This window comes from Primulina huaijiensis, chromosome 5, assembly GCF_012295235.1.
Source record: "Primulina huaijiensis isolate GDHJ02 chromosome 5, ASM1229523v2, whole genome shotgun sequence".
NCBI classification, from domain to species: Eukaryota; Viridiplantae; Streptophyta; class Magnoliopsida; order Lamiales; family Gesneriaceae; genus Primulina; species Primulina huaijiensis.
The window spans coordinates 5,085,680-5,101,498 of record NC_133310.1 but is presented as its reverse complement, the minus strand read 5'-3'; the positions used below and the strand labels follow the sequence as shown (position 1 = coordinate 5,101,498).

The 15,819-nt window shown below is 33.7% G+C and overlaps 3 protein-coding genes across 4 annotated transcripts; 2 read left to right on the top strand and 1 right to left on the bottom strand.

The window, feature by feature from the left end:
- Positions 1-626: 626 nt before the first annotated feature.
- LOC140976514 (peptide deformylase 1A, chloroplastic) lies at positions 627-3,833 on the top strand. The gene is made up of 4 exons (XM_073440733.1): positions 627-1,002; positions 2,392-2,481; positions 2,561-2,628; positions 3,443-3,833. Exons 1-4 carry the CDS (start codon positions 742-744, stop codon positions 3,681-3,683), a joined length of 660 nt encoding a protein of 219 aa, XP_073296834.1. The 5' UTR covers positions 627-741; the 3' UTR covers positions 3,684-3,833.
- Positions 3,834-4,000: 167 nt separating this feature from the next.
- On the bottom strand, positions 4,001-7,303 carry LOC140976513 (PTI1-like tyrosine-protein kinase At3g15890). 2 transcript variants are annotated; one of them, XM_073440731.1, is made up of 4 exons: positions 6,851-7,303; positions 6,337-6,484; positions 5,405-5,667; positions 4,001-4,910 (listed from the first exon to the last, which is right to left on the bottom strand). In XM_073440731.1, the coding sequence occupies exons 1-4, from the start codon at positions 6,892-6,894 to the stop codon at positions 4,352-4,354; spliced, it is 1,014 nt and encodes a 337-aa protein (XP_073296832.1). In that variant the 5' UTR covers positions 6,895-7,303; the 3' UTR covers positions 4,001-4,351. The 2 variants fall into 2 exon arrangements, with proteins under 2 accessions (XP_073296832.1, XP_073296833.1); XM_073440732.1 differs by lacking the exon at positions 6,851-7,303 and having other exon boundaries at positions 5,405-6,003; positions 6,337-6,469.
- A 4,601-nt stretch (positions 7,304-11,904) lies between these two features.
- On the top strand, positions 11,905-13,531 carry LOC140977532 (SNF1-related protein kinase regulatory subunit gamma-like PV42a). The gene is made up of 3 exons (XM_073442277.1): positions 11,905-12,349; positions 12,595-12,946; positions 13,037-13,531. Exons 1-3 carry the CDS (start codon positions 11,919-11,921, stop codon positions 13,373-13,375), a joined length of 1,122 nt encoding a protein of 373 aa, XP_073298378.1. The 5' UTR covers positions 11,905-11,918; the 3' UTR covers positions 13,376-13,531.
- The last annotated feature ends 2,288 nt before the right edge of the window (positions 13,532-15,819 follow it).

The following is a 15,819-nucleotide window of genomic DNA, read 5'->3' as shown; positions in this document are numbered from 1 at the left end:
ATAATAATTTATGTTAATATACATACATTTAATATAAGTTGAAACTAAAATAAACCTGTAAAACAAAAAAAAAATCAAATTATTAAAAATTTGCAGGAAGTGAAAAAATAAATTCAAACATTTACGAGAACTTACCGATGAAAAATATGAAAGGGGTGAATGAAATGAGTCAATCAAGTATCAATTTATACAGAAAAATTTATAATATTATAATGAATTCGAAATTATTAAAGTTCTGTTGTTGCAGCTTTTAATACATGTGCGGAGGCGTGCAACTCTGAAATAATTTAAGTATGTCACTTGTACTATTATTTTTTTTAAAAAAAAAAGCGTGACTTAATTTTTTTTAAAAAAAATAATAAGCAAGTCACGTCATCTCATATGGCGTGACCTGCTTTTTTTTAAAAAAAAAAATTGAAAGTCACGCCTCTTTAAGAGTCATGACACGTTAGTTTGTTAAATTATTTTTTACCTTATTCTATTAAACTTTTACAAAATGTGCGGACGGTTAAAAAGCCCCAAAAAAAATGGTACAGTCGATCCGATGGGTTATCCGAATCGACAAACGGCCACTTACGGTCGATTTCCAGCTGCACTTGATCGATGTCGTTGATTTAATATAAAAAAAGTAAAAATGTCTTCCCGCACAAATGCTTGACCGCCATTTCCACTTCACGCGCCGCCCTGTTTTGATCTCGACTCGAAATTTGGTGCGAACAACCCCTTACCAGACCCGAGTTCATGGTACCCAGGAGAAGTCACAGCTCCCGCTCGGGAACGGCTGTCCAGACCGGTTGGTTTCTGGGTTTAGGTGATAAAAAGAATGTCCTGCCGGATATCGTGAAAGCTGGAGACCCGGTTCTCCACGAACCTGCACAGGAGGTCCGAACCGAAGAAATAAAGTCGGGGCGGATTCAGAAGATTGTGGATGATATGGTGATGGTCATGAGAAAAGCGCTTGGAGTTGGGCTTGCTGCTCCTCAGATTGGCATCCCCTTGAGGGTTTGTTTTTTTCTTTGAGATTATCTTCAAATGGAATAGTTAGTACTCATGCTGGCTGTTGATTTTACTTCTCTTGTAATGAATCTTCGAAATCCTGAATAAGTGTGGAAGACCCATGAATTCCACGTTGTACTTTCTGGGTTTCTTGCTACCAATATAAGAATCAAAGGAAAGCCAAATCTTTTTCAAATTAACTTTTGCTTTTTGTTAGTAATGTTAGTTAATAAGAAAAATCCCTCCAATTGCTACTGGATAACTTCGAGATAGTTAAGGTAAGGTGTTCATCCTTGATTTGACCTCTATAAAAAAATTGGAAGTTTGGAGATTCAAATATTCAATTTTTTTGCTTGGCATATAGTTTCTTCTGTTTCAAAAGCAACGTTGTCTGTGTGCAAATTACAGACTTTACTGAATTAGAAATTTTCCAAGAATAAAACCTTCATTAATTAGAGACGTCCCTTTCATTTTCTTATGCATTTCAAGTCACAATCGTATGCAACAATGGATACTTAATCATATTACATCTCCGAAATGTGAAAGCCAACTAATTGAATTTAACTAGCCTCAGCCCTATATTCTAGAAATCCTAGAAGTAGGATCACAATTCAATGCAAGACTCTGATTGTGACTTGATAATTATGCATTTGATCCAGGTTGTCAACAATGCATTACTGAACATCTATGTTTAATAAAGCACCAGTTTCTGCCTGGATCACCACTGTATCTGAAATGGAAACATAGTCACCGGCAGTGGGTTGGTAATCAAATTAAAACACAACATGATCGAATAAGACCACAGTTACCTCTGGTCATGAGAATTAATGCACATGGTTTTTTAAATTTCCTACTTGGAATCATTTAGAGAATCTCAAGGAAGGATCGACCAGTGAATTCATTTTCTAATTTGCACCTATCTCTATATGTGCCGATATCTTTACAATGATGCCTATAAATTGCAACAAGCCTATGAATATCTAATCTCCAGTGAGGTTTAATTGATTTTTCATTCTTGATTGCTCATCGTCCTTGAACCTTTTATAGATCACAGGCTCAAATAATGTGTTTCATGGTGTTACCATCTTATATGTAAACACAATTCGTATAGGCACTATCAGATGAAAAATACCAAAATTATTTTTCTCATGAATAAAAAATTATTACCATTATATTAAAACGAAACATAGTCAACTGCTCTCTTCTGGTCTCTAATCTGACTATATTTTGATGATATAGTTATCTGTATATTGAGGCCAACCAGCGTCAAAATAGTTTCCAATGAAGTTGGCTGTCCTGTAGAAAACCTGTTGGTAATTTTTTTTAACACGTGGGCCTTGGTTGATGAATTGAGAATGTTTATGGTGTGGTTTTCTTATTCCTTATTGTTAACAGATAATTGTTTTGGAAGACACAAAGGAATACATTGGGTATGCTCCTAAGGAAGAGACAAAAAAGCAAGACCGGAGTCCTTTTGATCTTTTGGTATATGCCGATGTGAAGTTGATTCTTTTGTAGAAGTCTTGAAACTTAAATGGAGGGAAATAATGTCCATTTCGCGCAGGTTGTGATAAACCCAAAACTTGAAAAGAAGAGTAACAAAACAGCCTTATTTTTTGAAGGGTGTTTGAGGTAAAGCCAAAATGCAATTTGTTTTCCTTTTAATTTTCGTTTGTTATCATTTTTGTCTCTCCTGCTGTCTTTCAATTGATAATATTTGAAAACAGGTCGTCTGAATGATTGTTAAATCAGGTTAATTCCATGTTTCATTTTATGCTTCTAAGAATCATCATAAAAACAATGAAAAATTTCTGGAAACCTAACAATTTCTGAAAATTGCAAACGAGAAAAAGTAATTTATTTAAATTGTTCATTTGGGAGATTGGTAATTATTTTGTATATGTTAACACTTCTTGCTTGGCTGATGAGGCCGCTTTTTGTATTGAATTTTAAAATTCCTTTCAACTACATGCATACGTGTTCATTGACAAATAGTCATATAGCCCTAAGATACAGTATGTTGTTGAAGATGTAGGACTGTCAATAGATAACTAAGAAAACAACTACCAGAAAAATGTTGTGCTTGAAAATTGTTAACTTAAACATTGAGAAGATTGTAGAATAAGCATGGGAAACATCGAAGAATCTGGAAGAAACATGTCCTATGTGGTTGGTTAAATGTAAGAGGTTCAATATCGACCATTCTGAAATGGAATGGGTAGATAAAAATTGTTTTTTGGTTGCCTATTGTATGTAAGATGAATAATTTACTCAGAATATTGGATGTTTTATCGTACTCTTTCACAGAGTACATGTTTTATTTTTTACATACTAGTTAGTCCCTTAACTCGTGGAATAGTGGGAATGGAGCGCGAGCTGCGAGCATTACCGCGTTGATTTTGAGATTTTTAGTTGTCCTTAACTTCGATGTGATGTTCATTTGCAGCGTCGATGGTTTCGGAGCAGCTGTGAATAGAGATTTCGAGGTTGAAGTTACAGGCTATGATCGAGATGGGCAACAAATCAAAGTCAATGCTTCAGGTTGGCAGGCTCGAATTTTTCAGCACGAATTTGATCATCTAGACGGGACATTATATGTTGACCGGATGGAGCCGAGAACGTTCAGGACGGTCGAGAATTTGGATTTACCACTTGCAAACGGGTGCCCCGAACTGGGCGTTTGCTAACGATATACATAATAAAATATAAAAAGTAGGAAGCACAATGAAGTTATTCTTGTACAATCTCTAACAATATTTTGAGATTATTTCTTGCTGCATTGTGCATGGAAGCCACATTCTATCGAAGTAATGCAGATTACTACTCATGTTGTACAATTCAAATGTTACACATCTCTCTCCACGGGGAGAGGCAAGTCAGCATAGAGGATGTTTTTTGACTTTGTTTTTCTTTATAATCGGTAAAATTAAATTCACTTGCCCAAAAATATTTAACAATACATTTTCACCTGGTGAAAATGTTCTAATGGGTTATAAAAATGATATGATAATTCTCACTATCACTAATCATATCAGATACTAGCACAGAAAATTCGGTATCTCATAAATCATGTATATTATAACACAGGAGGCATATAAAGATAGTACTGTTTTTAATCTTACATCCTTTGCTCAATCAATCTGCAATACATCCCTAAAATTTCGACACTATTGACTCAACCAACATGGTTCCCTGATAATCAATAAACCACATCCAACTTCCATTGACAAAAAATAAGCAAACGAAGTGCAAATAAAAAATAACTAAATAAACACCATTCCTAAATCCCACAATAGTCCACTCTGTATAAACCTCAGACCTTCAAACGTTTGCTGTCTCTTGTTTGGCAACCTTTTCAGACAACAAATTCCGAGCTCTCTTCCGTATCAGACATGCTTTGGAACATTTCATCATTTTCAAGAGCTGCAACCTTCTCTTTTTCTCCTTTCAACAGTTCCACCACTTCAAGCATTGTCGGCCTCTTCTCAATTTGATTATGAGCACAAAAGAGTCCAACAAACAAAACTCGTCTCCATTCCTCTTCCACATATTTTCCACCTAGATTTTGGTCGACAAGTTCATTAAATTTTCTTTCGCGGGCCAGAGGCAACGCCCAATCTAGGATCGTAAGAGAATCTGTTGAACTGAGCTTCACCAATGGCTTCTTGCCAGTAGCGAGCTCGAGTAGAAGAACACCGAAACTATAAACATCACAGGCTGCTGATGCCTTCCCTGTTGATACATATTCAGGGGCAAGGTATCCGAGAGCACCCTTAGCACTTATGGCACCATCTGGCATTAATTTAGCAAATCCAAATTCGGAAACTCTAGCATTAAAATCGTCATCTAGCAATACATTACTAGCTTTAATGTTGCCGTGGATTATATGTGGAGTGGCATAATGGTGTAGATAGCTGGAAATGAATGGTTTGTTAGCAGTGATCAATTAAGAAATTTTTGTTTGTGGGGGGAATAACTAGACACATATTGAATAAATAAGTAACATAAAATATGACCTATATCGTGATTGAAAGACACAAAAGAATGAACAATAGTTGCCAGGGGCAGATCCAGTGACGGGTCAAATGGATAAAACATAAATTTTGTATGTGTAATTATTATAAATTGTACGTTTCGCCCCATGAAATCAAGTGAGTCACTTTGCCACATCTTGTGCCATCTCCTAAATTCCTGAATCTGCTCCTTCGGGCTATTATGTGAATGATTAAAGTTAACGCGTAAAGCAGAAACAACAGCGTGCACGATAAGATAACCAATCTCAAACAACTTGAATAAATTCCTGATGCTTATTGAATCCAGTAAATTTTCAAGAACTAGACATGTAGGACAAATAAGCAACTTAAATTAGTATTATCCATGCTTTCACCAAGTGAATTGAATGACTTACGCAATGCCCTCGGCCACACCAACAGCAATGTCCATCCGTCTTTTCCAGTCGAGAAGAAATTCGGCAGAATGTTGGCCGTGAAGATGAGAGACCAAGCTCAGATTGGTCATGTAATCACACACAATGATACGTTCTTGCCCTTCTGAACAATGACCACGTAAACTCAGCAAATTCTTGTGCCTTACTCGACCTAATATCTCGATTTCAACATAAAATTCACTCTCGGCTTTGTCATTCCAAGACTTCAATCTTTTCACAGCTATCTGTAGAAAGCACAAGTGAAGAAAAATGTGCCACATACTCAAAAAACAATAGGGAATTATGCAACCATGGTCGAGCAGGAGATGTCATAGTCCATTGACAAAAAGCCAATTAAATTGTGAAGGAAAAATAATTTCACATGATTTGGCAAGAAACAAAGCACCAAAAAATCAGTTTACTGGAGATTTGATATCGCCATTTCGAAATAAGAAAGCTCCAGATAAACAAAGTTATTACATTGTTTACCAGCAGGCTTCCATAACTAGGACATGGTTAAGTTGAGTAATTTTCGTAATCCTACACGCCTGAGAACTGGAGCACCTTAGAGCTTCAAAAAACTTGCAAAAGATAAACACTCTCAAAGTTTGTTTCATCATACCAAATGAGAAGCAATGATTCTAACAGCTACAACTAGGATCATAAAAAGGCAACCAGAATCACGTGGGTTTACTTTTACTTGGACACTTGACATTGCACAGTTACTCTTTTATTGGTTAAAAACTCTCAGTGAAATCAAACAATTAGCAATCAAACGTACTAAATTTTATTACACACAAAATATTGTTAAACAGATTAAAACAATTCCATTGAAGTCCTCACGGAATATTGCTGAATTATTGCTAGAAAAGTAGGAAGTTCATAAATCTAACGCGTAGAAGTGCCTATCTTACTTGAGAAGCATCCCATAGCTGACCCCAATAAACACTGCCAAATCCACCTTCTCCAAGCTTGTTATCGTAGTTAAAATTATTTGTAGCCAACTGTAACTCCTTCAAAGAAAAAATTCTCCATGATGACTCCTTTATTCCTTGGTTTTTCCTGCTCATATCACCACTTTAAATAACCAAAGTTTGGAAAAACAACAATAACTTCACAGTTAATTCAAGAAAGAAACAAAAAAAACACAAATTTTAAAGGTCCAATTATTTATTTATTTATTTACTTAATTAAATGTACCCAAAAAACAAAAGAAAAACAGAACAAAACAAAAAAACAGAAGGAAACAAGAACTTTATCCTCTCTTGCCATAATTATGCTGCCAACACAAAGACAAATACAAGCATATCCAAGCTCTTAAATTGTGGGGTCTTCCTTGAATCAAACTCACTAAAAACCACCGTGAATGAAAATAAAAAATCAGAATAAAAAAGACTGCCAAGAATTTAAAATAGGTAAAGCGCATACCTGTTCGAACACTTGACACAACAGAACATCGAGCACAAAGCCATAATCTTCCTACCAGCTCCAGTAACAAAATCCTCCCTCCCAAAATCCTTGACCAAAGATTGGTTTAAATTAAAGCTGACACAAACAGAGTCAAACCCATCTCACGAAAAACCTCTCTTTCTCTATTTGGTTAAAAGCTACCAACTTTAAGGATTCAGACGAGATTTCTTCCCAAGAAAATCGAAAACTTTTGTTGGTTTTCGAAACGAATACTTGATCAAGTCCAACTTTTTAACGCTTTCTTGTAATAGAGTGACGATATTGAATGGGAATATCAAAGCGCATGGGGACAGATTGAAAACAAGAAAGCTTTATTAATGAGACGTGAAACGTAAAAAGAGTGGTGAATAACTGAATCGCAACTCGCAAGCACCGCTCTTCATTTTTCAAAATTTACTATAAAATCTTCCATTTTTTTATATATAAAAAATAAGAGTTAAAGTTCCCTTCAGTTTGAATTCATATCTAAATCAAATCATGTGAAAAACTGATCGACAACTCCAAGTAAAATTAAATTTGTAAATTGTAACCATCATCATCATACAAAGTAATGAGTTACGTTATGCAGAAGTCAATTCATTTATAAATTTCAAACCAATAAATTTTTGTTGTGTATTGAAAACATTAGAAGATGGAAATGACATTTCAAATATAATATAAAATAATTCCTAAGATGAGTGGCTGACACATTCAAGAAAATCACACACACACACATATATATATATATATATTGGTATAAGAGAAATCCAAAAAATATATTTACACAATATTGATATGTGAGATAATCTAATAAAAATCTTAGTGTCAATTAATTAATATCACGCGTGTCAATTCTTTTTCTATACATCAAATTTTTTTATTATTGAAATGAAAAATGAAATATTCAACATCTGATATCAAGGTTTTCAGTTTTGAATAAGACTCATGCTCGAGATTCAATTATACAAATTATTTTTCCAATTCAATATTTTTTTTAAAAGACAAAATGTGTTTTTAAAGCACGGAATTGACGCTTGTAATAGAAATCAGTACAAATCAAGTTACAAAAAATGCTTAATATACTTTAAAAATTAATAAAATAATATAACAATGATGCTGTAATTCGTATGAATAATATGTTGTGAAATACAAATAATATGTAAAATTAATTTGCCTTTTTCATATAAGAAGTTCGAAATTTGAGCTTGTTATTTTGATTTGTGAAAGACATGGAAAATTCTTTTGTAATTTGCATTTATTTATTTAAAATTTACAAATTCTGCTAATCCCAATTTAACAACGGCCTTATTTTTATTGCCAGACCAAAAAAGAGTTTGAAAAAGACGATTTAATTAAAGTATAATATAAAGATATATTTGTGACTTTTTTCAAAAATAAAATAATTAATGAAACCCTTTTACTTTTAAGAAATTGATTTATTGAGAAATTAGACTTTATATACAAAAAAGATTTGACTATCGTGTTTATCTTTATTTCATTAATTTCTCTGAGGTTGAGNCGATTCGGTATTTGAAATTTTCTTCTAATCGATAGATGGTGCCTAACATACATTTTTCTAATAATATGATCGTCATGACAAATGGGTTATTTGCAGTGATGTATTTGAAATTTATCTCGTTTTTTGTACTAAATAAATGAGATAAATGTCAAATATATAAAATATATAAGATGTCAATATAAAAACAATGATAGAAATTGTATCATAGATTACAGGATGAATTATTTTTGGGCAAATAAATCCTCAAACCAATTTTCATTTAAATTTTACTCCATTGTCCATCAAAAGTTAGTTTAAGCTTCATATTTTATTTAAAAAATTTCAAAATAATCATTGAGCCCTTTTTTTAGTATGTCGCGTTGTTATACTTATTGAGTATGTCTAAAGGCATATATGTTTATGCAAGATTTCCAACCTATACACCATGAATTTGAGGGGGTTCATATATATAATGACACATTAATTTTTCTTCTGTCCTAATATATATAGATATTTTTGTGGATTTGATATCCGGACTTCGAACTTGTGAATTGAATTGTCAGTTGTGGCTGACAACATCTTTTAGTTGGTGTATCACTAGTTAGTGGTCTGTCATGTTGTGATGGTTGAGTGGTTCATCCTTCACTAATGGAGTGGTTGGATCACATGCTTTATTTATCTTTTTGGATTAATCTTTTGCTTTTGTATGATCTCCGGGGAAAATGTGACTTGTGTGGACTTTCACAACTTAGACTTGTCTCCGCATAATATTTTCTGTCAGATCTGGGCCGAAAGCCTTTCACGAGTTCTGGCTCTTTCTGGTTTGGACAATCTGAGCAGATTCCTTCTGACCATCTTCTAACATGAGCCATACTGTAGACTTTCCGACATGTTCTTAACTCCCCGACATCTTGATATTCTATAGAAGATTTCTTTTCTTTCCAAATATTGCTTCTACAAAGCTTATAGTTTTTCCTGTCGTGGTATTTAATATAAAAGATCCATTTACAAAATTTTGATAAATCTTAAATAGAAACTTGATTTTGTTCATCTCTGTGAGACATACTCATAATCCCCATGCTCATCTAGTGGAGATGTCGTCTTCAGTAAGTGATAAAACAAGATATGTTCCATTATCTGGATGATCCTTGATGAACTTCTAACTGTTCATATATGGCCTTCTAAACTTGATGAAGTGAAAGGCTTCACGCGAGTCTTTCTCACCTGATTCTGGTGCTGCATTAAAAAAAAAAAAAAAAAAGCTCCAAAATATCTCCTATTGACAAATAATCACTATTTGTCCATGTTTTATGAACAATTTTCTGGATCTATTTTGGTAGTGCTGATATTTCTGAGAAGCTGAGTTGTGTAGTATAATCTGAGGAAAAAGCTCCAAATTCATACCATGATTTTACCTCATTGGGATATGAATTTGGTTTCATTCATATCCTATGATACTTTCTTGCTATATCAACTCGGATTGTGGCTGTGTTGATAATATTCTTGTTTTCAATTTCTCCAAGTTCTGTTGATATACCTGAAATGGACAAACTATAAGCTTGTTAGTATCAACATTAGATTTTCCCCTGTTAGTTTGATGTATAAGACTGATATTTCTTTCTTAAATCCACGAGGTGGAGAGTTGACTTGAAGGCTCGAGATAAAGATATGAAGCTTCAATTTTTGCTCTGGTGTGAACTTTGTCAGAACAGCTATCCACCAATGATCACTGACATATGAATATATTACCCGATCGTCTTTATCTTGAGAAATAGACATTTTCGAGAGATTTTTGCAAATCTCTTTTAATTGGCTTAATCTTTTTGTGTGTTCTTCTGTCTATATGAATATTGCATCCTTATTTAGTAATTGATTAAATCTTTTCCTTTGTTTTGCTAAATTTTTAATGAATATTCCAACAAAGTTAGCAAATCCTTAAAAACTTTGAAGTTTTTTCTTTGCCTTTTGAGTTTTTCTGGAAAATTTTACACCTTTTTCATAAGGTGTTCTTGTTGAATTATTCTCGACTTATCGATTTATGTTCAAAGAAATTCAATTTTCCTTGTTGCGATGACAACATCTTTTTCGATAAGACTAGTCCTTCTAATTTATACACTTTAGAGAAAATATCTAAATATTTAATATATTCATCTATATTTCTTTTTTGAGTGTATATTCATCTATATTTTTAGATGCTATTAAAATATTATCAATATAAACAAACATAAATTTAAAATAATCTTTAAATAGATTATCCACATTTCTTTGAAATATTTGGGGTGAGAAAGCTGTGAATTCTTGTTTTCTTCCTCTATCCGAATTTGATAGAATCCGGACTTACAATCGGATTTTTAGAATATTTTGGTGTTGCGTATAAACTGATTAAATGTTCTCTACTGGACATAAAATACCCATCAAAATCCATAATTTTATTAATTTCTTGATAATTAATTACTAATCTGGGTTTATTCTTTTTTATTTTACCACACGTTCTTACCAGAAAACCTAAATTGTTAAAACTGATATTTCTACTTTGATTAAACCAAGGTTTAAAAGTTCTTTGATAATAATCTGCATATCCTTTTGATCTATTAGATTCACTAGGATAGACTTATATCTAACAAACTCATATTCATTGCTTTGATTTTATGGTTGATTTGGAGTTGGTTTCTGTTCCATCGTGCCAAGAGATATTCATATAATTTCCTTGACATCTTCTAGAGATATTTTTTATTTGAACTCTACATCCTTATGCAACTTTCTAAGATCTCCGTTGAGTTTAGAAGAATTAATGACTATTTCTAAGAATTTTTTTACTTTGAATTATAAGTTTACCTTAGGGCTGTGATATGTTTTAATTGATCTTGATGTCTAACTTTGGTTAGCTTTTCTTGTAAACATTCCAAAATATTGGAATAAGCCATATAAATATTTAATCTCGAACCTATGTTCGAATACATAATTTTTGAGAAAATCTCTCCCTCGTATATTTAATTACACAATAACAATAACATTGCATGTTTGAAATAATTTTTTCTCTGCTCTGATACCATTTCTGGTTCAGTTATAAAATTTAAATATTTTTGATCATTTTATCAAAATTTAGGAGTTCAAACTAAAATTTTATATCGAAAATAAATCCGAAAATGAAACATGAATTGAAATTTTTTCTCTACCCATGATTTTTCTTATTTTTCATAAATTTAATCAATCTTATAAAAACTTAATCTTCTACAATTTGTGGGTGGGAAAAAAATCCAATTGAGCTTAACATGTGTACGGCCGACTATTGGAACAGATAGTTAGTTATAGGTGGTAGCCAATAATATTTCTACAAACGTGTCTGTTTGCGTGGAAGACTTTATCGTAAATTAATACACACGTGCCACTATAAAAGAAAAAGTCAAATGTGAATCACATCCACGTGCCACGTAGTAAAACCCATGCAAGCTTGAAAACCGACACGTGCATAACGTTCCATTCCTTATTCCGTCGCCCTTCAAATCCATGGCATAATTAATTCTCTCCTAAAAAACAAACTCCCCAATCATGCAAGCGACAAGAATCGATCAAAAATCCCCTGAATTCCACACCCCTCAGCTGCAGAGGCTGAGGGAGAAGAAAGCGAGAGATGTAACGACGGAGAAAAGAAGGCTGGTGGAGGTTCCCTACACTGCTTCTTTGGCGGACACCATGAACGCCCTGATGGCCAACAGGATCTCCGCAGTGCCCGTGGCGGCGCCTCCGGGGCACTGGATCGGTGCCGGTGGTTCCATGATCATGGAGTCCGATAAGCAGACTGGGGCAGCCAGGAAACACTACATAGGGATGGTGACTTTGCTGGATGTTCTGTCTCATATTGCTGTGAATCATGTCGACCGGACCGGAGAATTCGAGCGGAAGATGCAGGTACCCGTGTCATCCATTATAGGGCATTGCCTTGAGAGTCTCAGTCTTTGGACTCTTAACTCTAATACTAGGTTTGCTCTCTGTGTTCTCTGTTGAAATTGAGTGATTCACGATGTAATTCAAAAATTTGTTTGTTTATTGCTAAGTCATTGCTCTATTAAGATTGAATTGAAAACATAAAAGCATCTGAGAAAGGTTCCATTAGTTTTTCACTAAGTATTTCTTGTCCACAAGATTGTTTGTTCATTTTTCTTACATTAATTTTTTGGGTGAAAGCATTGATGGATGTAATTTTAATTGTTGTGTACAAAATCAGCATATTGGACTGTATGGAAGTTCTAAGCAAAGGAATTCACCGAGTTTTGGTACCAGTGGACAGCAACACGGAGAACGTAGCCGGAGTGGAGCTGGTTGAATTTGCACACAGCTATAGAATGCTAACTCAAATGGATCTGCTCAAGTTCTTGAAGGCACATGAGTCTGAGCTTAAAGGTATCATGGGCCGACGTGTGAGAGAACTTGGATCCGTGAGCGACATTGTTTTCGGGGTTACCGATCAAACCAAAGTTATTGATGCTATTAAGTGCATGAACATGGCCTCTCTTAATGCTGTACCCGTCATTGAAGCTACGATGGATATCGAGGAGGATCGCAGCCAGCTTATTAATGTAATCTACTTTCGAATAATTTGATAAAGAACTCGTCTTTTTTTCTCGTCTGTCTAATTTAAGCTGCTATGTTTGGCACTATTAATCCAGGGGAAAGATAGGAAACTCGTGGGAACATTCTCGTCGACTGATCTCCGAGTATGCCCAATATCTCAACTCGAATCCTGCCTGCATTTGAACATCGTGGACTTCATCCAGAAACTCGCAGAAAGCCCACTTCACGAAGCCTGTAACATGAAAAACTCGACTAAAGAACTCATTACCTGCCACCCCGAGTCACCCCTACAGGAGGTGTTGGACAAGGTCATCAACAACCATGTTCACCGGGTTTGGGTCGTGGATGAGCAGCAGGGCAAGCTGGCGGGGCTTATTTCCCTGACAGATATTATCCACACAATCCGAACTTGGATCCTTTCGGAGCCGACTTGATCAAGTTGATACGTTGGCTGGTTTGGTGTAGTAAAATGGCTTGGTTTTTAGTAGTTTTTACCTCAACTCTATAACCTAGTATGTATATTCGCTTATCTTTGAGCGTGATAGAATATTCGGACCGTGTGTTGTTAATGGATGCTGCCTGGTTTTGAAGCTTTTTGGTTCTTACGCCCAAGAGTAATTCGTTGTTTATAATTTTGCTTAGAAACGATCCTTACCAGCAACATTTTACTGTTGTGGACTGCAAATCTTGCTGTGTCTTGTTTTGTGTTAGAGCATAACTACAAAGAGTCTGCCTTTTGAATAGAATTCCAAATTTGATTAATTGAAAATAACTGGTACCAGCTAATTTTTAGATTTTAACACGAGAATTACGATAGAAATCATCTGAAGATTTGATACCAACAATTTTTGGGTTTGAGCATAACTAATTTAAATCATAATGCGTGTTACGATTACTTTTTCAAATTAAATCAATATATTACAAACAATATAAAAATTAAACAATGCGCAATAATCAAAATATTTTTATTATAATTGAGTAATAATATTAAATTTGTACAAAATAAGCAATATAAAAATTAAACAATGCACAATAATCAAAATATTTTTATTATAATTGAGTAATAATATTAAATTTGTACAAAATAAGCAATATAAAAATTAAACAATGCACAATAATCAAAATATTTTTATTATAATTGAGTAATAAGATTAAATTTGTACAAAATAAACATCACTTCTAATTGTTTAAAAGTAAAAAAAAATTTTTAATTAAATTGTTAAGTTATTTTTTTTATCAATTGATAATATAGTCAATTGACTGACATTTTTTTTTATCGTAAAAAGATTTGTTGAGTTTTAATTTTGAGAAACTTCGTTTTGCAATTACAAATATAACTAAGATAGTCAACACAATTTTTAAAATAATGTGACTATTTGAGAAATATATCTATTTTTTTCAAGTATTTTTGCCACGCCCCAGGGACAAGGTTAGTCGACATCGGCGTTACTCTCAAATTTACATTCGAAAAACAAGTCTCAGAAGTACAAAATTCAAAAACCAGTCTTTTATTCATAATACTGAATATTCAATGTCTGATACAAAGTCAAATGACTAATGTTTTACAGCGGAAATGTAAAACCAAATACACAATGTCTTAACAGATGCAGCGGAAAATAAAACATAAATCAGAACTGATAAACAACAGTCTTCTTCACCAGCCCTAGAATTGAATCTTCTCTTCTCCTTCTAACTGTTCTTCCTCGTTCTTATCTGAGATGAGTTTGGTGGGTGAGTGATATGATTGTCACTCAGTAAGTGGGGGAGGGAATAACTCCCAGTTTTCGAAATCATTTTTAACAGAAACAGCAATACAATAATATACAGAAAACTTTTATTTTCAGAACAGGAATCAGTATTCGGGAATCAGTAATCAGGAATCAGTATTCAGAACCGAAATCAGGAATTTAATAAGTCAGCACTGAGCACGTTTGTGAATTTCATGGCTAAACTGATATCAGTCCCCTATATGTTCTTTCCTCTAAGAGGGTGAGGCCAGTAATCAGTAATCAGTAATCAGTAATGTTCAGAATATATAATCCTACCATTAGTTCACTAGGTTTCAGTGCTTGTCAGAAATCAAAAAAAACTTATACTTTGCTTTAAAACAGAAATCATCAAACTGGCCGGTTTCAAGATATTTATACATAAGCTCACTTACTGCAATTTGCTAGAAAGTTTCGGTTGAAGTATATTGGAATCTGGTTGCTTTCGCTACTGGATTTTAAAGCTCGAACAAGGCACTCTCTTAGCTCGAAAATTCAAGTGATAACAAAAGCTTTGTGTAACAACAATTTCAGAGATTTGAGAGTGATATTTATAGGCAAAATTCTGACTGTTGGACTCCCTATTAATTGTCATAATCTGTCATGATGTGCCATTAACAGCCTTTAATCCATGTTAAATGCTTCAGTTACAAGTCATAAGCTGAATCAGTAGCTATCTGTTGGAATCTCGCTACTGAACTCTTCTGTTGCTGGATTCTGTCTGCTGGAAATACATGTCTGCTGGAAAAAATGCCAGCTTCTGAAATATTAGTTGCTGCTGGAATTACTATCTTCTGCTGGAATTTTCACATTGCTGCTGAATATTGCTAGCTGCTTCTGGAAAAGCGGGTTCTCACAATTTTACTACATCAATTGTCCATTTTGTTTCTCTTGATAATGAAAACTTCAAGAACGTCAATTTCGAAAATAAATCGTCCTCGTTAATATGAGCCAATGAGTCAAAACATGAGTTTTTATATTGGTCCAATTATATTATTGGATAATAAATTTAGAAAATAAAAAAAGTTTTTTTTTATTGGGCACAAAAAAAAAATAAATTTATACAGGGAAAGAATTATCAAAAGACCTAAACATAACAAATTTTATAAATA

Excerpts from the sequence above, each read along its gene's own strand:
- LOC140976513 (XM_073440731.1), bottom strand. The coding sequence starts at position 6,894 with ATGGCTTTGTGCTCGATGTTCTGTTGTGTCAAGTGTTCGAACAG. Across the intron at positions 6,485-6,850 it reads TGTGTCAAGTGTTCGAACAG|GAAAAACCAAGGAATAAAGG; the intron begins GTATGCGCTTTA and ends TGATATGAGCAG. Across the intron at positions 4,911-5,404 it reads GGTGTGGCCGAGGGCATTGC|CTATCTACACCATTATGCCA; the intron begins GTAAGTCATTCA and ends ATTCATTTCCAG.
- LOC140976514 (XM_073440733.1), top strand. The coding sequence starts at position 742 with ATGGTACCCAGGAGAAGTCACAGCTCCCGCTCGGGAACGGCTGTCCAG. Across the intron at positions 1,003-2,391 it reads AGATTGGCATCCCCTTGAGG|ATAATTGTTTTGGAAGACAC; the intron begins GTTTGTTTTTTT and ends TATTGTTAACAG. Across the intron at positions 2,482-2,560 it reads GGAGTCCTTTTGATCTTTTG|GTTGTGATAAACCCAAAACT; the intron begins GTATATGCCGAT and ends CATTTCGCGCAG.
- LOC140977532 (XM_073442277.1), top strand. The coding sequence starts at position 11,919 with ATGCAAGCGACAAGAATCGATCAAAAATCCCCTGAATTCCACACCCCT. Across the intron at positions 12,350-12,594 it reads ACTCTTAACTCTAATACTAG|CATATTGGACTGTATGGAAG; the intron begins GTTTGCTCTCTG and ends GTACAAAATCAG. Across the intron at positions 12,947-13,036 it reads ATCGCAGCCAGCTTATTAAT|GGGAAAGATAGGAAACTCGT; the intron begins GTAATCTACTTT and ends CTATTAATCCAG.